At 47.0% G+C, this 25,389-nt stretch overlaps 1 protein-coding gene across 1 annotated transcript in view; it reads left to right on the forward strand.

Moving 5' to 3' along the window:
- The window catches only part of LOC311183687 (calpain-9-like), a gene marked incomplete at both ends in the record, with an annotated part of 157,990 nt that overhangs the window by 24,994 nt on the left and 107,607 nt on the right, over nucleotides 1–25,389 (forward strand). The window contains 4 exon segments of the mRNA XM_084253231.1: nucleotides 18,489–18,665; nucleotides 21,192–21,261; nucleotides 24,201–24,319; nucleotides 24,664–24,797. Of these exon segments, the coding sequence (XP_084109357.1) occupies nucleotides 18,489–18,665; nucleotides 21,192–21,261; nucleotides 24,201–24,319; nucleotides 24,664–24,797 (500 nt within the window).

The following is a 25,389-nucleotide window of genomic DNA, read 5'->3' on the forward strand; positions in this document are numbered from 1 at the left end:
GAGATAAGTTTTAAGTGTGAGAAACAGTTGAGATGAGCCTGGTTTTCTTAGGGGTTCGTGACCTGTTTCCAGAGGAAGAAAACCAAGTAGGGGACAAAAAATTTGCCCTTCCTAGAGGATGTGACCAAGTCTTTCCCATCCTGATTTGGGGAGAGAACGGGATCGCCCTCCCCACCTTGTCCCCAGTGAGTGCAGCTGCAGCACTCTGGGCACCCACCGTGCAGGCTCCCAAAACTACTCAGGGGTGGGTCTTCTCTGTGTGGAGCTGGACTGAGCAGACAGGGAGACCCTGGCAGGGTTTCTAAGCAATACTTTGAACATTTCCTGGCAAGGGAGGATTAGGTTAAAATAAAATAGAAGGGGGGAAAATCATTCCTAAGGAATTTGGTTAGAAATCAAAGCATTAACTATTGGCTCTAGAAGGAATTTTACTTGGGGAAACCCCTTATTCCACCTTCGAGGAAATCCAAGTAAAAGACCACCCCCACTGGCCTGAGCAGCACCCACCTTGTATGCAGGCCTGTGACCGCGCCTGGTGTTCTTTCTCCCCCAGAAATGTGTGTGAATGAAGCCTGCACCTTGTCATTCACTCTGGACAGTGGCATCTCCTTTGAGAAACAGTTTCTAGAGCCCCCAAAAGCTTTGAGTCCAAATGCCACTGAGAAATGTTCACTTACTATGGGTTTTGTGGCTGGAATGCCCACATGCCCAGCAGGAGCAGCTGGAGGTGAGCTCAGGCAGGGAACTAGAGGGAGGTTTGGGGAGAACGTGAGTGGGTCTCATCGACAACAAGACCCAATTTCATTGAACTCTGGGCACAGCTGCCTCCCTCCTGGACACACGCCACCCGCTGCATTCAAACCCAGGACAGTTATCAAAAATAAAGTGACAGGCCTAAATCTAAACATATCCATAATTATATTAAATATAAATAGACTAAACACTATAATCTAAAGGCAATGATTTTTCAGACTATATAAAAAAAGCAAATGTCAATAGATATTATCTACAAGAGGGACATATTTGATGTAAAAAGATACAAATGATGAAAAGGGTATACCATGCAAACAGTCGCAATAAGAGTCAAGGTGGCTATACTACTATCAGGCAAGATAGACTTGAAGATAAAAAAAGTTACTAGAGACAAGGGGCATTTCATCAGGATAAAAGGTAAATGCATTAGGAAGATAGAACAATTGTAAATGTAATAGTACCTAATAGCAGAGTCTCAAAATTTAGGAAGCAAAAATGAATAGAATTGAAAGACAAAATAAACAATTTAACAATTACAGTTGAATACTCCACATTCAGTAGTTGATAGAACTACCCTGTAGATTGTCATTCAATATTCAGACAATCATACAAGTTTGGTTTTCTCATCCCCCTAAGACACATCTTAAAACAACCCAAACCGAAACTCCAAGGGCTCATGAGCTAGCTGAGAAGCAATTTGAAGCTAATGCCATCCACTTTCTGTAGGACCAAAAACTGGATGAAGATGTTGAAGCCTCAGTTGGAGGAAGTAGAGTTCTTCCCAATCTTCAGAGTCTATGATTTCATTAAAAAACCTGAAAAGTATTCTCATAATAGTCTATGTGATTAAGGAAATTTTAAAAATAATCTTCTCTTCTGCTGATATTTTGAAGTGAAATGAGCTGGAAGCCTAAGGAGTGGTGTTCCTTGTGGGATGGCAGGTTGCAGTGTGGACACCCCCTCTGTGAATAGTGCCTGTTCACCTAGGCCAGCTCCACTCAGAAGGGTGACCCAACTTTCTGGGATGAAAGCTGCACAATGGAAGACACAGTGAAATGTGTGTATTTGATAGCAGTGCTTGACACATTGTAAGTCCTTGGGAAAAGACAATATAGAAGGAAAAAATTCTCTAATAGCACCCAAGCGGCCATGGGCCACAGCCAAGAACATCACTCCTCCAGCCCATTCCCTCGGGCGGTAGAGGTGACTCCCTCAGGTGTCTCCCCACAGGACTATTCCCAGACACATCAGTTGCGGCCCTGCAGTCACATCTAAAGAGCCTGCACCCAATTCAGGGAGTGAAAATCTTTCCTCACAAGTCCTTACACTAAGTCTCTCAGGCCTCAACAGGTGGGAGCCATGGGCCTAGACCTGAAACACAGAAACTTCTCCTGGCTGCTTTCTCTGTCCTGTCCTGTGCAGGTGCGCTGAGGGGCAGGGATTCAGAAAGTGCCAGTCATGAGACCTGTTGGCAGGAGTGCTGAGGTTACTGGTGCCAGCTCAGTTCAGTGCACTGGATCATTTGTGATAACAAAGCAACATTGTGCTGAGAGCCAAGACCTCCTGCCAAGTACCAGTTGGAGGGCTGTGCCCGTGCTGCACTGCGGTGAATCAACAGTAGGCTGTGCTTGCTACTGAGGCCTGCCTGGGCCATTTTCTCAGCCCACAGGGCCTTCCTGATAGGAGAAGGAGCTGGGGAAATGAAAGTGGGACTAGGGGGAGAAGGAGAGAGAGGGAGGGGGAGGGGGAGTAAGAGGAGAAAGGGGGATGGGGAGGGAGAAAGAAGGAGAAAGAGGGATGTGGAGGGAGAGAAAGACTCCCCTGGATGCCTGAATGACACTTTAAGATGGAAGAACTTAGCCAGGGATGTTCCTGAGGATTATCCGTACATCACCACGGAACTCTGCTGGGGGAAAGAGTCACTCTCTCGCCAAAGGAAGGGGAAAACCATCGTTAGGTAACTGAGCCATATGAAACATACATAATCATATTATGGAAATGACACTGGATTTGCAGTTCAGAAACTAGTATTCTAGTCTGGAATTTACCTCCAACCAGCAGGTGACCTTAACCCCGTCACCTCACCTGTCTGGGCTGCCTTGCCCTGGGCACTTATATGGCTGCTTCCTTAACTCAGGACCTCGAAGGCAAGGCAAGCCCTGGCTCCACGGGTCGGAGACAGGCAGAGGTGGGCCCGGCAAGCCTCAGAACTCACTGATGTGATTCCTAAGAGGGTTCTGCGAAGAATGACACCGTCTAGAGGATTCTCTAGGCATGTCAAGTCCTGGCCCCTAAAAACACTTTGTAGACAGTCCTTCGTTTCAGCATCTCAACATATAAAGCTCCTCTGTCTTCTAAACTCACTAGAACACAACTTACCCATTTGGTTTCAACTTTCCTTATGGTGGGCCTTCTGGAAGCGGAAAATGTCCAAAGTTATGTTGAAATGATAGTAAAGGAGAAAGTAATGACAACTGCTGCAGTGAAAGTCCCATTAGATGAACATTCCAACCCACGTGCAATAAGCAAGTTTGATTTCCCTCATCACTTGCAAGTTCTCCTTTCATCTGATGGAGTCAGGCTGGCCTTTACACTAGCAAGGCTGCATGCCAAGAGGAGGGGGCTGTCGAGACCAGCTCCACCTAGATGTTGTGTCAGGGGTCCCCGAAAGGAGAGGATAGTGTCGGTGAAAACTTGGGGGCTGAGGGTGAGGCAGACACAGGGACTCTTATATTGGTGCAAGTCTCTCCTACTGAGTGTCTCAGCCGGTCTTTATACAGTAAGGCGAGTGGTGAGATTACGTCAGCATAAACATTGAAGTAGTACAAGGACAATAATTACATATTTTCTCATGAAACTATAGAGACTCCCTTGATCTCATAACAAAAGGGCATTTCCTTGGTTACCTTAAAAAACATCAAGGACAATTAGTTTTCTACGTACAGGTCATATTCTAACATGATCAATTATTTCAGATGCACATTTGGTGACAATTAATCATTCTATTATACTTTCCTAGTTTTGGAGTGGGTGTGAAAGTCCTATTCTATATTCTATTACTGAAATCAGCCTATCTCCTAGCACTCAATTAACTTGGCTAATTTATCAGTTACTTCAAAGTGGCCTAAAGCAACTCATCAAATCTATGTTAGTTCTACTGAAGTCTAACTCTAAACTAGAAATTTTAAATACTGAGAGAACCGCAAATAATTCAGTCTTTTAGGCCAATGTTTCAGTCGTTTGAACGGACATTTGTTTGTCATTGATAATGAAAGCAGCCTTGCCATTGGAGGAACCGCCCATAAACACCAAACCCCGCAAACCTGCCTATTCTAAACGGGTTCTGCCATCTGTTGCATCAAACCATAGGAGACTTTAGTGGGAAGGAATTTTAATACAATTAGAAAACAATGCAGAAAAGGCAAAGAATATAGTTTCTAAATCAAGCACCCAAAGTTACCCATCCCCTCGTGAGTAAAAGTTCACCCAAGCAGGATTGGCCCAGAGAAAGGCCCCAAAGCCTGTCACAAGTCTTAAGCATCTTCCAGTGGGGACCCACAGAAAAGGATCAGAAACAACCAGACAAGTCTGGAAGGAAAAGAGCAAAATCAAAATCAAGACAAAAACCACCATTGTCACCTCCCCTGGGTCTCTCACCCACATCTGTGTCACCCGGTCTAAGACCAAAAGGGAAGTGTAGCGTCTTCACGTGTCTCTTGCTTCCATGTGCCTCCTCCAGGTCTCCTTCTGGATCTCCATCCTGCTTCCTTCCTTCCTCAGTCTCCTCTGCAGCTTCTCCTCTCCCTGCTCAGCTCCACCCTCCATTTGGGTGGGGCAGGGAACCTGGAACCTCCCCCTTTCCTGGGGACCACCCTGTTGCAAAATGAGAACAGGGAATTCTTGGCCAAAAAGTTCAATGCTCCTATGCCTTCCTTTAACAATGAACACAGCTACTAGAGAGGCCTAGGGACAAACAACCTTCTTTGCTGTGACTGGTAAATGCAACCATTCCAGTGGCCCTTTTTGCCACAAAACGCCGGTTGGGGTGTTGGGTGGCTAAGATTATGAATTCCCACGGCTTGGTATAATCTAGCCATAATAGTTGCTGATATTTCAACACAGCATTTACCTTTTGTAAGGCTTGTGCTGCTTCTGGTGTTAACTGCCTAAGGGAGTTTGGATTAGAATCACCTTTTAACACATCAAACAGTGGGCATAAATCAGCCATTGTCAGTTGCAAACGAACTCTAATCCAATTTATGTCTCCAAGTAGTTTCTGGAAATCGTTTAACGTTTGTAAATAGTCTGTTCGCAGTTGCAGTTTTTGTGGTGACACAGTTAAAGAACCAACGACCCTTCCCAAATAATTAATTGGTGGAGATGTTTGGATTTTTTCTGGTGCTACTACAAGTCCAAAACTCTGCAATAAAGCCACCAGACGTGTCAAGGCCTGATTTAACAGATCTACTTGGGCGTTACTGATTAGTATGTCATCCATATAATGAACGCAGTAAATGGAAGGATACTCATTCCCAAAGGATGATAGAACCATGTCTACAAATTTTTGACATAAAGTCAGACTGTTTTTCATGCCTTGGGGAAGAACTGTCCATTCGTATTGCTGAAATGGCCTCCTTAAATTTCCAGAGGGGACACAAGACTCAAATCTTTTGCAGTCTTGGGGAGACAGAAGAATGGTAAAGAAGCAATCTTGTAAATCAATAACAATAACATGATCATTTTTTGGGATGGCCACAGGCGATGGCAATCCTGGTTGTAAACTTCCCATATCTTGCAAAGTAACATTTATTTCTCTGAAGTCTTGTACCAGCCTCCATTTTCCTGATTTCTTTTTTATCACAAATATAGGAGTGTTCCAAGGGTGGTTGTGGGGCGAATATGTCCCTTTTTAAGTTGTTCCTGAATTAAAGTAGTTACAGCCTGAATCTTTTCTTCTGTCAGGGCCACTGCTCAACCCAAACTGGCTCATCACTCTTCCAGACAGCTATAACCTATGCAATGGCCCCCTTCATAAATTTGAATTGTACCCCAAACCTTGTCCTGGCAATCTTTGAGTCACCTCAATGGGAAACCCGCCTCCCTCCAGTCTCTTTCCTAGACCTTGATCTGGATGAAAACCCATTGGTAACATCTGAGCAGTAACTTTATCATTGGGGCTAAATGAAAGCACCCCCATCTGGGAGAGAATATCCCTCCCCCATAATGTCATAGGAAGAGATGGCACAACGTAAGGTTGAAAAGTCCCAGATATTTCTCCATCATTCCAATTTAAAATTTGAGAGATTTTAGCCACATTGTTTGCGGATCCTAAGCTGACCAGAGAAGCGGGCGTGGTCTTAGTAGGCCAGGCACTAGGACAACCGTGTCCCGCTACACAAGTAACATCGGCGCCTGTATCTAGCAATCCTTCAATTGTTTTTCCTTGAATGTTTATAATTTTGGTTATTGATCTAGTGTCTTTGATTTGTTGGACCCAAAAAGCCATGTCACTGGATGCAAAACCTGAATCCCCTTTGGGCAATTGGATGCAATTTTATTGTCAATGGATACCACGGGCAACAAAAGCAACTGAGCAACTTTTTGTCCTGGAGGCTCCACTTATGACTTTTATTTCATCTGTAAAATTTGAGTTAATAACAGCAGGTATTATTTTAATGTCTTGCAATGAAGTAGCGCCCCAGCCAAATACCAGCCCCACTGGTTCAGGTGGGAGGGGCCCAAACACTCCCGTAGGCGCCGCAGGATATGATTGATCAGGAGTTAATGTCGCTGCAGAGGTGGAAGGCCAGTCCAGGCCTGCGCTGGTCGAGGTCCTGCGGGCGAGATCAGAGACTGCTTCCCGCTCTGGTGGTTCAAGCCCCCAATTATTTGAGGGCCCTGGGTAGGGCCCCTGTATTGTTTGAAAGAACAGTCGGGGCAGTGGCAGCAATAGATTGTCCATGAGGTGGCAGTAAAGCGCCGTTTTTATGCAATTTGCATAGACAGTGCTTTACCCCATGAACTCCTTTATTGCATTGAGGACAAAGACCTTTTGGAGGCGTTACATTCAAAGGATCTGCACTATTATTGGCTGCAAATGGCTTATTAAACTGTTTAAACAAGGTTGATGGAGGCCCAGAGACTGGTTTATTGGGGCAATTTCTGCTGAAGTGCCCCTGTTGTCGGCAAGAAAAACAGGTACCAAAAGTTTGGCACCACCTTGTTTGCTTGTTTGCCCTTTTGTCTATGAATGGAGGCGAACCACTGGCTGCTGGTCTGTCCCTATAAGGCAGCGGCTATAACCACTCCTTGAAGGTAGGATGGGGTGACTTCTGAACAGACTCGTACATATTCATTAAGGTCGCCTGTTCTTTGAATAGGTCTTCTTAATGTCTGACATGGGATGGAAGCATTTTCAAAAGCCAGCTGTTTTATTAGCATTTGAGCTGCCTCCTCATTATGAATAATTTGGAGACAGCATCCATCAGCTGAGACAAAAAATCTTGGTAAGTTTCCTCGGGCCCGTTTGCTATGACTAAGGCCAGAGGTTTTCATTTCACCAGCTGGTAACCGGGTCCATGCAAGAACTGCAACCTCGCACACAATACCAAAGGATGCTGATGGAATCTGGATTTGAGCACTATTTTCATGCCAATCTCTTGGCCCATAACCATTTCAAGCGGAATTTCATCTTTTTTCTTTTTTGCTTCCCATTATGTTTATTTACTAGTCTCCATGCCTCCTCCTCATAGTTTGCATTCCACAGCAAGAAAACGCCTCCATGGGCTTCCCCGGTGGTACAGCGGTTGAGCCCTGGATTGCGAAGCTGCCCGCAGGTTCTGCAGCGCCGGTTTGATCCCCAGCCGCCGGTCGAGGGTCCCACATGGTGCGCAGACCTCTCCTGCCGCACCTGCTGCTCCCCTCAGCAGTGTACTTCGTCATTCTGCCTGTTCTGCCCCCCCACTCTGGCTCTGGTGAATTCTCTCACCCTCCCGCACTTCTGACTGTACCCAGTGCTTGTATAAATAAATTAATCTTTAAAAAAAAAAACAAACGCCTGCAGGCAGACTAGATCTTGCTGTCATTTGCCAATCACGAGGAGTGAGAAATCGATTGGCCACTCATTCTATTAGCTGTATAGTATAAGGGGAAGTAGCTCCATAATCATTGGTTGCTTTTTTTAATTCTTTTAAAAGCTTAAAGGGGAGGGGCTCCCAATGAGGTTCCTCAAGTTGGCTATCAACATTAAGTACAGGAAAGCACTGAAAGATAAAATCACCCTTCTCCTCTGCTTCTTTTATTGCATTTGCAAAGCCAGTTTTGGGGATTTTACGAATTAGATCACGGGATAATGTTTGTGGTCTCAATGTGGAGGAATCTGATTGAACATTACCGGAATAAGGCTTGAGATCTGTCTTTCCTTTGGCTAAGTCACTGACATTATCTGTTAAAGATCTCAGCCACATCAAGCTGGGGGGCAGTTCAGAATTTAGGCTGGTTAGGTAATAGGAGCCAATGACTAATAGGAGCCTATGACCTCGCTAGGAGGTCTGCATTGGCTAGGGAACTATTTTCTGACCTTTGAAAAACAATTTCATCATCTGAAGAATCCTGATCACTTTCTTCAACATTGTAGACTATTTTTTCTTTCATTTTCGGTTTTGCGTCTTTTGTTTCACATTCAGCCAGGCTTAGCCAGTCTACTTGTTCAGGCAGTTGTTATGTTAGTACAGGGCTGTCAGCCACCAGTTCTTTGATGCCCTCGAAGGTTAAAGAGGCACCAGACACGGACAGCCATGACTCCCTGAGTTTCTTATTTGTTTTTTCCAATTCAAACCCAATCTAGCATGTCTTGTAGTAACCCGCACAGTGAAAACGCATCTATGGGGACATTTTCAGGTCCGTGGAGAGTATAATAGGTTGTCATTTCCTCTCCTACTCTGGTCCAGGTTCTTGCATCCAGAGTTCCATCCCTTGGAAACCAAGGACAACACATCTCAACAAAATTTAGGAAGTTAGCCAATTGTGCATGAGAGGTCTTCACGCCTCTCTTAGCAAGTGTATGCTTAATGATATCAATAAAGATATAATTATCTTTCCTAGACTCAGTATGGCCCATAACTTCTCAATAGATAAGACACCCACTCGACTTCTCTGTTCTGAATTACTGCTCCGGTACACACCTCACCCGCGAGCAGAGCCTAACCGTCCCGGAAAAGGAAAGAAACTTACCTCTCAGGTCCCTGTTCGGCAGCCACCTGCTGGAGGCCAGATCCAGCAGAATGTCGTGTCAGGGGCTCAGAAAGGAGAGGACAGTGTCAGCGAAATCTTGGGGGGCTGAGGGGAAGTGGAAATGAGGCAGACACAGACACCTTCTCTCGTGCAAGTATCTCCTGCTGAGGGTCTCAGCGGGTCTTTAGTTATACCTTAAGGTGAGGGTGAGATTACATCAACACAAGCATTGAAGCAGAACAAAGACAATCAACACATGTTTTCTCATGAACAGCTAGAGACTCCCTTGGTCTCATAAGAAAAGGGCATTTCCTTGGTTACCTGAAGAAAAACATCAGGGACAACTGGTTTCCTAGGTACAGCTCATTCTCTAACATGATCAGTTATTTAAGACAGCACAACATTTGGTGACAATTAAGCACTCTAGTGACCTTTCCTAGTGTCAGAGTGGGCGTGAAAGTCCTATTCTATATTTTATTACTAAAATCAGCCTATGTCCTTAGCACTCAATTAACTTGGCTAATTTATCAATTACTTCAAAGTGGCCTAAAGCAACTCATCAAATCTATGTTAGTTCTACTGAAGTCTAACTCTAAACTAGAAATTCCTAACCTCCACGTGGCCTGTGAACTATTGACCTTTCGCATACACCAGGGAATGTACTGCTGCCGCAAACACGTACCTCCTGTGTTAGGCTACGGTTTCCACCCACAGCTGGTTCTCCATAGTTATCAGGCCAATACGTTTCTTTCCTGTCTGTACCTTCTAGCATTTTTTACTTTCTTTGGTAATGATTCATGCATAAGAACAATAACCCTCTTTTCCGGAGTACAGGAAATCCCCTCTTCTCGGGAGTTTCCCCAATGCCTGGACCTTATCAAGAGACAGCATGGGTAGCTCAGCCTGCCGCAGAAACCCTACTTAGGTGAGTATCAGAAACATAAGTGAGAATGTGGTTGCCAGAAGCAGAGGGGAAAGAGGGATCGAGAGTTACTGCTTAACGGCTAGGGTTTCAGAGGGGAGATGTTGTAGGGCAGGAAGACCACAGAGCAGGTTTTCTGATCCAGCAGACCAGGTAAAGGAGGAGTCAGAGTCCTTGGTGGCTTTTGCAGGTCTTTTATTTAGATTTACCAGGCACATGGCAGGCAGGGGTCCTGGGGGGCCGGGAGGCTGGCAGTCCTCCCAGCCCCCAGCAAGTCCTCACTCTATTTGGGCTCTCTCTGGTGTTCTCTCTGCTTCTCTTCTTTTCCTCTCACCTTCTGTTCGTTCTCGGCTTCTTCTGGCGTCCCCGTGATGCCGCCCTTAAAAGCCCAGTCTTAGCCCAGGTGAATCCCATCTACCTATGCCCACACCCTATTCCAGGTGTCCGCCATCAGGCATGCATTCAGGACTGCAAGGATCCATCATCTATCCTGATGGCATGAGGGCAGAAATACCTTACATTTTTCCTTACCCTACAGGTGCCCAGCTCGCCTCCTCCACACGCTTATAACCAAATTACACCTAAGCCAAGGCAGCAGGCTGTGTGCCCACGGAGAGGCCAGGGTCAACAAGACGTGGTCTGTCCACACAACAACACTATTCAGCCATGTGGAGACACAAACTATTACCATTGACAACCAAATGCATGGAATTGGAGGGACTCTGTAGGGGCTGGACTGGCCATAGGGCAGGTTTTCCGATCCCATGCAGACCGGGTAAAGGAGGAGTCAGAGTCCTCAGTAGTTTTGCAGGTTTTTTATTTGGGGTTCACCAGGCATATGGCAGGCAGGGGTGCTGGCTGGGGGGCTGGGAGGCTGGCAGGCCTTCCAGCCCCCAGCAAGTCTTCACTCTATCTGGGCTCTCTGGCGTTCTCTGCTTCGGCTTCTCTTTCAGGTTCTACTGCTGCTGCTGGTGCTGCTACTGCTGGTGCTGCTGGCATCCCCCCGTGACGCCGCCCTTAAAAGCACAGTCTTAACTCAGCTGAATCCCATCTACCTATGCCCACACCCTATTCCAGGTGCCCGCCATCAGGCATGCATTCAGGACAAGGATCCATCATCTATCCTGATGGCGGAAGGGCAGAAAAGCCTGACATTTTCTTTACCCTACAACCACCAAGGAGGCTCCAACAATGGCAGCTTTTATCTTGATTTGGATGTTGCTCTTTTCTTCCCAGACTTGTCTGGCTTTTGCTGACCCATTCGTACCCCCACCGGGGGGTGCTTTAGACTGAGGCAGGCTCTCAAGACCCCAATACACAGCGGGCAAAGGAGACCTGTAGGCACTTCTCAGAGGAGACCCCATTGCTGGAGACATGTGCAGACACTTGGACATCATTATTATTGGAAGAATAAAATGAAACGCAGGGATGAGCCTAAGCGTTGTGAGATGGTCCAAGAAAGAACATTCCATGACTCCCGAAATGCAGCAGCAGGTGGATCCAATTGACAAGAGCTGAGCTGAAGAAGCTACCAGGTAGGGCCACTGAGCAGACCCCACGCAACTCCCAGTGAGAAGAAGGGGTCAGAAACAAGGATGCCAAGCCCAGAAGGACAGGAGGGGGCACCAACCCCAACTCCAGGGAGGAAGCCACATGGTAGACCTGCCCAGACTCCCTGCTGCTCCCCTTAGCAGTGTATTCAGGCAATTCTGTTCTGCCGAAGACTAGCTTTTGGCAAAATATCGAGTCAGATGTTCCTGAAAGGATGAGACAGGCCTAGGTGAAACTTTCTTAAGGGCTGAAGGGAAGGGGAGTGAGGCAGACACAAAACACTCTTATTTTGGTGTAAGCATCTCCTGCTGAGGGGCTCAGCGGGTCTTTATTTATATGGTAGGCAATCGATGGCATTACATCATTGTATGCATAGAAGCAAAACAAAACAATTAGTACATTCCTTTCCCATAGACATTTTGTCCCCTACCTGTTCTTAAGAAAATAAACCTCCATGGGCCTCCCTGGTGGCACAGAGGTTGAGCCCTGGGTTGCAAAACTGACTGCAGCCTCTACAGGGCTAGTTTGATCCCCAGCTGGCTCTCTGGCCACCGGAGGAGTGTCCCACATGGCGCGCAGACCTCCCCTGCCGCCTGCTGCTACCCTTAGCAGTGTACTTTGGTCCTTCTGAGTGCTCTGCTCCCTGCTCTGGCTCTGGTGAATTCTTTCACCCTCCTGCGCTTCTGACTGTACACAGTGCTTGTATAAATAAATAAATATCTCTTTAAAAAAAAAAAAACTATTCTTAATTTCTTAAAAAAAAAAAAAACCTCTGTAAAAGTTAATAGATAACAAAAAAGGTAAAGGATCTATACACAGAAAACTATAAAACACTGTTAAAAGAAATAGAAGACACAAAGAAATGGAAAGACATCCCCTGCTCATGGATTGGAAGAATAAACATTATTAAAATGTCCATCCTACCAAAAGCAATACACAGATTCAATGCTATTCCAATAGAAATTTCAATGTCATTCTTCAAAGAAATAGAACAATTATTGATGAAATTCATATGGAATCACCAAAAACCCCGAATAGCCAAAGCTCTCCTGAAAAAAAAAGAAGGGAATGGAGGCATCACATGCCCAGACTTCAAACTATACTACAAAGCCATAATCATCAAAACTGCATGGTATTGGAACAAGAACAGACACACAGACCAATGGAATTGAATAGAAAATCCAGAAATAAACCCACAGATTGAGGGTCAACTAATCTTTGACAAAGGAGCAAAGACTATCATTGGAGCAAAGAAAGTTTGTTTAATAAATGGTGCTGGGAAAACTGGGTCGCTACATGCAAAAGAATGAAGCTTGACCGCTACCTCACACCATACACAAAAATCAACTCAAAATGGATTAAATAACTAGACATAAGACATGAAACCATAAAATACATAGAAGGAAATATAGGCGAAACACTACGTGATATGCACATCAAAGACATCTTAACAGACACATCACCCAAATCAGTGATAGTGAAGGCAAAGATAAACAGCTGGGACTACATCAGACTAAAGAGCTTCTGCATAGCAAAAGAAACAATAACAAAAACAAAGAGAAACCCCACTGACTGGGAGAACATTTTTGCACGCAATGCTAATGATAAAGGACTGATCACAAAAATCTGCAAAGAGCTGATGAGACTCAACAACAACAAAGAAAATAATCCTGCTCAAAAAATGGACAGAGGAGCTAAAAAGAAACTTCTCTGAAGAGGAAATGCAAATGGCCAACAGGCATATGAAAAAATGTTCAACATCACTTGTAATCGGGGAAATGCAAATCAAAACTACCATGAGATACTATCTTACACCAGTGAGAATGGCACATATTTAAAAAACTAGCAACAACAACTGTTGGTGAGGATGTGGAGAAAAAGGAACTCTCCTGCACTGTTGGTGGGAGTGCAAACTGGTCCAACCACTATGGAGAGCTGTGTGGAGATTTCTGGACCTACTAAACATAGAGCTTCCATTTAATCCAGCAATTCCACTCCTAGGTATTTACCCAAAGGACACAGAAACATCAATTCCAAAGAGCACCTGCACTCCTATGTTTATAGCAGCACTGTTTACAATAGCTAAGCTTTGGAAACAACCCAAATGCCCCAAAATAGATGACTGGATCAAGAAGATGTGGTACATATATACCATGGACTATTACTCAGCATTCAAAAAAGATAAACAAATGCAATTTGCAGCAACATGGATGGCACTGGAAGGGATCATGCTCAGTGAAATAAGCCAGAAAGAAAAAGAAAAATGCAGATGGTCTCACTCATAGCAGGAATCTAGAAAACTTAAATAAGGGACCAGGAAAATGAATAACTATAAGAAAGTGAAAATCAAAATCAAGAAAAAACTATGAACCAGAGACACTCTATGGGGGGGTGGGGGGTGTGGAGGGGAGGGATGGGGGTCAAAATAAGGGGGTTGCAATTGTATGGGGAATATAAAAATAAAATTTATTTAAATAAAAGAAAGTTAATAGATAAATAAAACTTAGACGCATTATTTCATCCTAAACAACTACCTAACTCAGTCCTTGGTGCTGCCTTGTCGCCAAGGCTACAAAATCAGGAGACTCCTCTATCTATATGGCTTACAGCTAGAGACCAATTGCTTCCTGGTAAACAGTTATTAGAACTTTTTTCTATTATTTAGAGACGCCTAGTGTAATCCACTTTATGATTCATTAGAAGGCTTCTCTAAGGAACTTCCATATGAGGAACATTATTATGACCAGCTCTGGGTTGTTTATCAGACATGCCCTTGAACAGTAATTATTTCCCATTGTCAAGTGGGCCAAATTATTCAGTGTTTAATTTTTAAGCAAGTAATTTTCCATGCCATGTACTTACAATATTCTTATAATTTATTGCCCAATGTATATTCCATGAGCTTTTTTCTTTTTATAACCAAAACAAAAAACAAAGGGATGTTTAATCTTCAGCCCCACGGTGTGAGACACTTTAAACTTCGGCCCCACAGTTGAGACCCTTTTCTTAGCGGCTTGCCAGTGTCTTACCTGGCTGGGGCAGCTAGGCCCCCTGCAGCATTTCCCCCTTTTTTTGTTTTTGGTCATCATTTGCATAATTGTTAAATCAATTTGTAATTGTCTAATAGCACGGAAAAGTAATTTGATAATCAATGGGAAGAGAAGTAGCATAAGCATGGTGACAAACAAAATGATACCAGTAGTAATAAATGATGGGAACCAGGCGGCCTTAGTGGTGTAGTGCTGCAAAGAAGCCAGGAAGGAATCAGCAACCTCGGCAGGAGTGGAGGAGGAGACATGAGCTAAACTAATTGCCTTGATGTCTTCCTGCAAAGCAGTGCGGTCCAGGGAAACATTTGTGTTATCCCATACACCCAACAAATGATTTTTGACATTGTTCCAAGGAATAGAAGAGGAATTATAAACATGTGGAGTAACACAGATCTATTTATAATCAGAGTGACATTTAGTGGTCAAGTGAGTTTTGATATGCTGCATTTGATTACCAACATATAACATAGTTTCTTCAAGGATATTCAAACGAGCCTCAAATTTTTTATCAGTGTGATCTTGGACAATTAAAGCATATGTAATGTTATGAGATAATTGATTAACATGTGAGGCAGTATGAACCTGTTGTACAAGGGCAGTAGTAGAAACAGCAACAGAACTCATAATGGCAGTAAGTGCTATAATACCCAGTATAAGAGCCGCTACAAACCTTTGAGAGCGACACAGGCCCTGTTCAATAAGTTGGAGAGCATAAGCTCCAGTGTCATCATACCATGGCTGCTTTAGATGCACAGGAAGAACAACTTAAGGAGGCTGATGTAAAATAATAAATGTCATACTAGACCATGAACTAACAGGAGTAACACAATTGGTGAGGATGCAACCTGTACAATTGACATGAAAGGCATGGTGATGACAAGTAATTGTCAAATGTCCAGGGTCTTCAACAAGAAGGGTGTGTGGGGGACCTACACAGGCCCGTATGATGGAAGAGTTAATAGAATGTCCCAGTCATTGAAAGAAGACAGTTGATGTAGCGGCCAAGAGGCGAAACAAATCGGGATAGGTATGAGTCCCGTTGGAAGTGTTGAAGAAGCAGGTGGGAGCAATCCATCCAGTTGAATACCATTGGGTGATGGGTTCCAAAGGTGGAAGGAGGTGATCCGACTGGTTGTAAATGGCAGAGCCCTGTAGGTAAAACTTATAATTTTTGGAGACATTGGTGGTGGAGGCAACTGCTCCAGGCTCTGAGAAGTTATACACAGAAAGATTAGTCTGGTGAGGCTGGTAGCGAATCCCTGCTGAGGGAAACATGTAATTATGCCAAAGGGGAAAATTGTGATCATTGTCAGTAGTTTTTTAGGAACCATCCAGGTTGTTAATGCTTTATCTCACTGAGAACAAGCATATTTTAAAACATAAAAGAACACTTTTATTTTGAGAACAGGAGAAGAGGCAAATTTTTACAGTCTGCCTGTTTTGAGGCTTTTATTAAAATCTGAGGTTTAGAATTTAGCTCAAAAATGTCTGTATTATTATTTCATATTTTACCAGGTTAATTAGTTTTAACATGAAACTTAACCTTTTACAGGAAACTTAACTAATTTACAATAAGTAAATTTAAAAACTTTTATTCAACCAATAAGCATTTTGTATAGCTTGTTAGCCAGTGCAAAGTAACTCAGTAATTTTTACCTTAGACAATGTAGACTTTAAAATCAGAAAAACACGGGGAAATAGATCCTTTTTTCCTAGAATGAACCAAAATCTTTTTTTAAGATGATGGAAGAGCCCAGTCCCCCACAGCAGGAAGGCAGTAGAGACCTGCCAGTGATCTCAACACCAGAGAAAAAGTCCAGGCAGCCGCTTGTTGAGACCAGGGACAGCCCCCATCCATCTGCTGCAGTGGGTTTATATTATTTTAATAAAAACCTTTTAGTCATATTATAGTCATATAGTCTCATATAGTCATATTTAACCATTTTTTATTACTTTAACAATTGTGAATGGATTTTGAATACTATTATTTAGAAATACCTTATTTATTTATTTATTTATTTATTTTTGCTTAAAAGGAACAAATGGCAAAACTCTAGTGGGGGAACCTTCAGTGGGAGGAACCTGGCCTCCTCCCCAAATAATTAACAGGAAAAGCTTGAAGCATTTCTTTTTCCAATTATAAGTTCATATCACGTTATCTTTTACTTGTCTTTGAGTATTTAATTTTATCTCAACAATTTTAGCCAAGTTCGGGCTGGAAATTTGGGCTGGAAATTAGTTTGGATTTTGGAATAGTTTTATAATTAGGAGGCGACGCCCGAGCAAGGAGGTCAGCATTGGCTCTGGAATTAATTTTTGACTTTTGAAAAATAATTTCATCATCTGAAGAATTCTGATCACTTTCCCTATATTGCAGGCTTTTTTACCTTTTACTTTTGGTTTTGCTCCTCTCATTTTGCCTCCAGCCAGGCAAAAATAATCTATCTGTTCAGGCAATTGCTTTGTTAATAAGAGGCTGTCAGCTGAGGACTCTTTGATGTCTTCCAGAGACACCGACAGCCGTAATTTTCTAAGTTTTTTATTTATCTTTTCTAATTCAGACCCTTGGTCTAGATGTCTTGTGCAGTTCCCAAGCGAAAAGGGAAACGTCATCAACAGGGACTTTTTGGGGTTCGTGGAGAGGGCAGCTAGGGCCCCTGCAGCACTGTTCTCCTCCTACTGTTTCTGGTGAATCCTCCCTCCACCCCACCCCTAACCCTGCCCCAACCCCACCCCCACCCCCACCTCTGGTCTACACCCCAGTGCTTGGATACACAAATAAATAAATCTTCTAAAAAATGAAAAGAAGAGACCCCCACAGAGGCACACACTGAATCCATCGGGCTTGTGACAACGAGGAGCAGGGACAGGAACAGTTGCAAAAGAGGAAAGTCGATCAGATGGAAGAAGACAATATCGCCCAGTTGGAGAGCCGTTGAGAGTTGAAATGGGCCGGGGATTGGATTCTAACGTGGGAAGGAACATGGTTGATTCGGGGGTCGATGTGCTGGGTCCCTGGAATATTCTGGTTAAATGCAAAATGGAGGGTTGTGATGAGAACACGCGGGGTGTTGCAGGGAGGGTCACTATGCGGTGAAGCGGGCTCTGAGCGTGAGACGGGGGCACCTGAGCTGCTGGGAAAGTCTCCCGCGTTTGCAGTCACCGACGCTTCTCCCCAAACACCGACAAGACACCGCGACCCCTCGTGTAGCGAAGCCCTGAGCAGATCCAGGGCACGCGCCTTCGTGGGGCTGAGTGAGCAGGAGTCCATGGGGCACAGGCAGCCGCTAAGGCTCGGGTTCCAGGGCCCCTGTGGCCATCACCTGGGCTCTGCTCGCGGGGGCCCTGGGGCAGGTGAGGGTGCACACCTGGGAGTGCCTGGGCAGAGCAGATAAGCGTACCTGACTCTCTGCAGTGAAGTTGCCCCTGCTCTATGTCACATTAGGTGGCGTGTGAGGGCTGTGTGAGCCCTGATCACATACTAGGTACCTCAATGACTCACCACCGCCCACTACAGACGACAGTTGTCAACTTGAAGACAGGATCCCAGTTCCCGCAGAGCTCTCCCTGACCAACGTACACTGCCTGCCACCACCTGGACCCATGTGGCTCCCAGCGTTCCTTCCTCATCCCGCATCCTCCAGCTCCCGAGGGTCTCCTCAGGGCATTAGGCAGAGGGTGCTGGGTGCTGCCTTGCCCAGAATGGGCCCCGCCCCTCAGCTCCCCCATGGGTCTGCAGAGTCCCTGGAGGGAGGAGGGCTCTCTCTGCAGTTTACCATCAGGGCGTGCCCCATCCCCCCATCTGCCCTGACAGGGAAATTCCCAGGCAAACCATTAGACCAAGAGCCACTCAGTCCAGGAACCCCTGAGCTGGTTCCCTCTTGACTGGCCCACACATCTTGTGCCTCCCTGCCTATCACAGACCCCAAGCCCACCTGCCAATTGGGGAGCAGCCAGCAGCCATGTCTTACATCCACCAGGCCCCAACTCCCAAGGACGTTCGCATCATCCATTCCTCAGGCCAGAGCTTCGAGCAGTTGAGGCAGGAGTGCCTGCGGAAGGGCACGCTGTTTGAGGACGCAGACTTCCCGGCCAACAGCTCCTCTCTCTTCTACAGCAAGAATCCCAAGAGTCCCGTCGTGTGGAAACGGCCAGGGGTGAGTGCAGCCAGAAGGTGGGGGTGGCAGGCAGGGGGCTTGTGAGGAGGATCCCAGGACCCTGGAGAGGGCAGCAGGAGAGGAGGGAGCAGGAAGGGAGGCAGAGCACAAACCTGATCCAGGCCGGCTTCCCAGGGGAGGCCATGCAGAGTGATGGCTGGGTGTTGGAGGTGGCCACCTTGCGCAGTGAGCAAAAGGGCCTTGACCCGAGTCTCTAAGGCATGTGAAAACACATGTGTCTCGGAGGAAAACCTCTGAGTGACAGGACTTGGTGTTGAGAGCCTGGAAAGTGACCTGCGTGGAGTCGGGCTTCTACATCTCCACAGTCTGAGAATAACAAAATGGAGAGATCCTGCGCAGTAAGCAGAAGGGCCTTGACATGAGTCCCTAAGGCATGTGAAAACACATGTGTCTCGGAGGAAAACCTTTGGGTGATAGGACTTGGTGTTGAGAGCCTGGAAGCGAACTGCGTACATCTCCACAAATTGACAACAACAAAATAATGAGCAAAATTCCCAGGCTCAGACTAAGAGACAATAAAATTATGTGTATAAAAACTAACCACCTGGTACCCTACTGTCTGAAGTAATAGATAATAATAAAAAAATAAACTAATCATTCATACATGTTGCCATTATATGGTATACTTTAATATTACACCTGCTACAATTAAAATAGTATATAATAAGCACTAAAAAAAATAAAATTTGGGAATGATGCAGGGATCACACAACAGCTGGCGGGGCTGGGGGTGCTCTAAGGGGGACTCCAGGGCATCTGCTGCATCCAGCCCCCAGCAGTCTCACTCCCGTGGAGGTCAGGACTCGAGGCTGACAGTGTCTTGGTAGTCAGGGAGTGGAGGTCAAGGCTATTCAGGATGAGTTGGGCCAGTCCCAGGCAACAGGTCCCCCCCAAGGGGACAGGGTGGGGGGCAGCCCCAGCCCCCACTCCAGGAGGGTGTTCACCTGGGTGATGTATGTAAAGTGCTCAGCAGCTTCTGCGCAGAGCCCAGGGTGCTCAGTGTGGACGGGGCTCACGAAGCAAGTGTGCAGTGTCTCCATGATGGGGGGTGCATAGGAAGCAAGGGGCTGCCCAACACATCCTGTTTCCGCCTCCCGCAGTACCCATGAGCCAGTGTCCATGCCCCCCTACCCTAACAATTGGAGGAGATGGTCCCAAGGGCCATGAGCTGCTGCCTGGGACAAGGAGTCAGTATTTCCTGTGCTGGGTTAGTCAGGGCTCAGCTTCTGACTGGGTGGTGCTGGCTGCCTTCCCTCGGGTGGGGACCCACCTGGGAGCGCCCCCAGGGGTGGGCTGTGATGGCAAGAAAGGGAGTGCAGTGAGGGCCGGGACACAGCTGAGACCCTGCACCCATCTGTCCAGGGACTGTGGTCACACCAGTCACACCGCTGACTCCCCACACCTCAGTCTCCTCCCTGTGAAGCTGAGACACTAGTGCCCACGGCAGACACGGCGTCCTGCTGCGGTTACTGGCATCACCATCATTTGCTCTGCATCTCACCTTCTGAAAGGCACTGGGTGCCCCATGTCTGCCCTCATGCTGGCTCCTTTCATGAAAATAATGAAGATGTGTTAAATACACAGCCTGTCTACTTCAAACACACACACGATTCTGGAACTTCAGGGCAGAGTTCAAGGTAGACATGAGTTTTTATACACTGGTAAGCTCTTTATTGCTATTTCCTGATGGAGGTGTGTGTGTGTAAATGTGTGTATGAGTGTGTGTGTGTGAGTGTGTGTGTGTGTATACTGACCTATTTACCAGTACACCTGAATTATGTCTAAAAGCTTCTTGTTGTCTAGTATTTTCCTAAGCCTGACAAGGCTATCACTGAGTGCCTCATGCTTTCTCCTGAGAAATTCTAGTTACTTCCTTCCCTCCTACTGCCCTCCCTGTCTCCACTCTTAGCCAATCAAGCCACCCTGCTACGGCCTGTGGGGCTCATGCCATCCCCTGCTAGTGCCCTCTGTGGGGTCAGCACTGCGTAGCAACGAGGCATGGATTCCCCCAAAGGCCTCGTCCTACGACAGCCTCCACTTTGTCCCGCCACCACAACACTCTGTGAACATCACTCAGAACGTTGGGCATGGTGTAGGAAGCCGAGGAAGCAATGGGGTTCTCACAGGCAAGCCAGTGACAGCCTCTCAGAAGACGGGCTCTGATAGGGGCGTCACAGGCAACAACAGCACCGATGGTTTCATTAAAACAGTATGAGTTATAAAGAAGACACCAAGTGTGCTTGGGGGGGATGAACAATGACCGTGAGACTGAGTTCCCCAAGCAGAGAAGAGGCTCCTACACTGACGGGCATGTAGGCAGAGGGGATGGAGGGACCAAGTGATGTGACTGGCGCATCCCACCACGAGGCTGGGCTGTCCCTTTGCTTGTCCCTCCACGGGAAACAATAATGCAACAGGAATGAAGTGTTCTGCTGCAAGAAAGGAGAGCCCACCAGGAAGGGGCGGGAGGGCCAGGCCTCACTGACGATGCCCTCATTCTTCCAGGAAATAGTGAAAAACCCAGAATTCATTCTCGGAGAGGCCACTAGGACTGACATCCGCCAAGGGGATCTTGGTGAGTGAGAGGGTCACGCACGGAGAGCCGGTGGTGGAACAGATGGTCCTGGGGGTCTGAGCTGCCGCCAAGGCACAAGCAGCACAGGTCGCCAGCACCTCCCTGCACAGGGATTGGGGAACATGACTGCTCCCATCTTCTGCTTCCCCCTCCTCCCCAGTTGGCCTCCTGCTCTGCTGAATGGGAGCCAGAGGACTCCGCATCCCTGGCGCTCTGCTCCCCACCAGTTTTCAGAGAACAGAGAGACCCAGAGGCGCTGCCTGGCTGCTGGCTCCATCAGAACATTAGCTCAGTCACCTGCTAGGCCTCCCCTCAGCACTCATTGCCTCACTTCGTCTTCCCAACCACGCTCCCAATTTTACAGAGAAACCCAAGTTGAGGGAGGCAAAGTGAATTATCCAAAGTCACAGACATGATAGATATGCAGAGTCAGGGCCCCAAATTACTCTTAACCACTTGGCCACACTGCCTCTGGGTTCATGCTTTAGGGACCACCTCAACCCCCAGAGGAATGAACCAAAGAGAGCAAACTACTGTGAGCGGGAGTAGACACTGAGTTCCCCACAGCTGAGGTCACCACTGTGGTCTGACGGATGAAGTGGGACATGCCGGGAGCTTCATGACAAGTAGCTGAGTTACCCTCCCAGAACTCAAAAGTCACACCTAGAATGATGAGAGATGGTTGATACACAGACAGACAGACAGACACATGCATCATGACAGAAGATAAACAGATGATGGAAAGGTAGGTAGGTAGGTAGATGGTAGACATAGAGACACAGACATGGTGGATACATGGAATTATACATTCCATTATATATACATAACCTTGGCTTTTCAAAAAAAGCACTGGGTATAGTCAGAAGCGCGGGAGGGTGAGAGAATTCACCAGAGCCAGAGCGGGGAGCAGAGCAGGCAGAAGGACCGAAGTACACTGCTGAGGGGAGCAGCGGGCGGCAGGAGAGGTCTGCGCGCCATGTGGGACCCTCGCCCCATGGCCAGGGAGCAGCCGGGGATCGAACCGGCACGGCAGAGGCCGCGGGCAGCTTCACAACCCAGCACTCAACTCTGCGCCACCGGGGAGGCCCTTTTTTCAAAGTTTTAATTTGTCACTTTGGTATAGAATGATTTGAAATTACAACCTTAGTTGATAGTTAATGACAAATATTATTTTGTGGCAATTTTTCTACATCTGAATACTGTATATAACATATGAGTGAGGGGCCTCCCCTAGTGGTGCAGCAGGTTGAGCGCTGGGTTGCAAAGTTGCCCACAGGCTTTGCAGCGCCAGTTCGATCCCCGGCCACCGGGTGAGGGTCCCACATGGCGCGACAGACCTCTCCTACTGTCCGCTGCTCCCCTCAACAGTGTATTTTGTCAGTCTACCTGTTCTGTTCTCTGCTCTGGCTCTGGTGAATTCTCTCACCCTCCCGCGCTTGTGACTGCACCCAGTGCTCATATAAATAAATAAATAAATCTTTTCAAAAAATAACATATGAATGAAGGAGGGCCTCCCTGGTGGCCTAGGGGTTGAGTCTCAGTGCAATTACTGCTATGGCCTGAGTTCGATCCCCAGCCAGGGAGCTAACCTACATATGGTGCAGCAGGCCTCTCCTGTCTAGCACGTGCTGCCCTCAGTAGTGTATTTCAGTAAGTCCACCTGTTTTGCTCCCCACTCTGTCTCTGGTGAATCCTCTCACCATTCCACATCTGGCCTGTACCCCACTTCTACGCAAAAAAAAAACCATGTAAATAAAGGATAACGATAAAATGGACAGCTGTGAACCAGCCCCCCAAATAAGTACTTGACTATCACCAACACCATCGTTGCCCCTCCCTATCAGTGTCCACCTGCATGCTTTCACCCGACAAACTGAACATTGGGGGCACCCTCACCCAGCATCGTGCTTGAGGCAGCCAAACCTATCCATTGGCACAGACTCAACTGTGATAAGTAATTTTCATCTCTTCTGGGGGTTTTTCTCTTATTTTTATTGTATAAATGACATCTGAATCTCTCTCTTCAAAAGCTGAGCACATTTCTGGCGAAATAGTCTCCGGCAATGACCAAGAAAGTGTTGTGTGACAATGTCCCACGTCCAGTGGTACAAAGAACTTTCCAGAAATGTCAACTCCCAGGAAGCCATACTTGAGTTCCAATGAATTCAAGTGGTATTATCAACTACAAGCAAATAGATTTGGGGTAGAATGGGGAGGTCCTGTTGGATAAATAGGTAATTCCCAATGTCTGCTCAGACATCTTTCACAGGCAGCAGCTAGAGCTCTGATAGGTACAGATGAGGTGCCCGCCCCATGCTTAGTATGAGCACATGAACGCATGTGGGAGTCTGTACAGTGTAAGCTTCAAACACTGCTTGATGTTCGTACTCACTTTTGTGTATTCCTCTGAATGGGGGCTAACTTGAAGGTTATATCTGGGGAAACCAGCAGATCAGTCTACAAATCTTGAAAATACAAGATAAGTGAAAGTAGATGATACCCATGAAGCTATTATTACCTACAACAAAGCTAAGTCTAGCCTGGGGAGGCATGAGCCCCTGCAAAGTGCTCCCTCTGAGCTCACCCCAAGTGCCACAGGCCAAGCAGGATGAGACGTCACTCACCCTGGCCCGCTGACACTAACTCTCACAGCCCTGGCCTCCTGGCCTTCCACGGAGCTGACGTGCAGTAGAGCACAGTGACACCCACGTGGGCATGACCTTTACCACTGCCAAGACAAGAGCTGTCTGTGCTAAGTGGGCAGGAGAGCTGGGAAGGGAGACAGAGGGGAGAGATTTGCTGGTATCCTTCCCATATTTTAAAATACAGGAAAAAACAGGGTCACATCTGGAATGCCCCACATCTCCTCTGGCAATAGGATTGTCCTTTTTCCCACAAATTAGCAGTAACACCTGCGATTAATGACGTTTCACTTACAGCTGACTGCTGGCTGGCAGCTGCCATTGGCTCCCTGACGCTCAACGAGAAAGCGCTGGCCAGAGTGCTCCCCCAGGACCAAAACTTTGGCTCCGGTTATGCTGGGATCTTCCATTTCCAGGTAAGTGAACTTATGTCACTGGGGCGCAGTGTGATGTCAGGTGTTTCTGCAGATGCTAGTCATCAGGGGTGTCTTTTCCTCTTGAGAGAGAACTGGCCGGAGAGCTCTGGAGTGTCCACCCCGGCTCTGAGGGGACCGCGCAGGGTCTTCAAGCCCATGTCAGTGGCGGGTGGGATGCTCCACACGTGGCTCTGTGGACAAAGCACAGTTGAGCCCATCGCAGAACCCACATGAGAGTTTCCTCCAGATCTGAGGGAGAAAAAGCAAAGTGATAACGTGGACAAAGGGGGCCTGGACCTTCTGTGAAACGCAACCCTGCAATCTGTCTCTGCCCCGGGTGACAGCTCTGGCAACACAGCGAGTGGGTAGACGTGGTGATTGATGACCGGCTGCCCACCTCCGGTAATGGCTTGATCTACCTCCACTCGGCCGACAACAACAAGTTCTGGGGCGCCCTGCTGGAGAAAGCCTATGCCAAGTGAGTGTCGCCCAGCGCGGGCAGGCCCCTGTCCCAGGGAGGCCAGTCTCCCTCCTGGGTCCTTTTCAGGGCACAGCCGTGGAGAGGGACACTGAGGCTCTGGGATGGCACGTGTGGGGCGGCAGGGCCACCCGCCTGGGCCCAGTCAGGGCTGAGGTGGAACAGGAGTGGCTGGGGCAGCTTGCTGTCGGGGTCTAACTGTGCCCATCCTCAGACACATGGCGACGCGCATACCTTTCTGCCCCAGTATGTGGATCCTGCCTTTGGCAGCAGCCAGAGTGCAGGGATGTTTCTGGGCGACGTCCCCACCAGCACAGCCAGGGCAGAAGCCTCAGGGCTCCTGGCCAGTGGAGACTGAGATGTCACTTTCCCACTTTGGAATTCTCCTTTATAATTTTTTAAATTGTACATTGACTGTTTTAACCATTTTTAACTGTATATTTCAGCGGCATTAAGTTCATTCACATTGTTAGGCAACCATCACCCACACAGCTTCAGCCTGCCAGACTCAAACTCTACACCATTCAACACTACACCCCCTCCCCGCCCCCCAGCCCCCGGCCACCACCCTGCAACTTTCTGTGTCTGGATT

This window comes from Talpa europaea (assembly GCF_964194135.1).
Source record: "Talpa europaea genome assembly, chromosome: 14".
Classification (NCBI taxonomy): domain Eukaryota; kingdom Metazoa; phylum Chordata; class Mammalia; order Eulipotyphla; family Talpidae; genus Talpa; species Talpa europaea.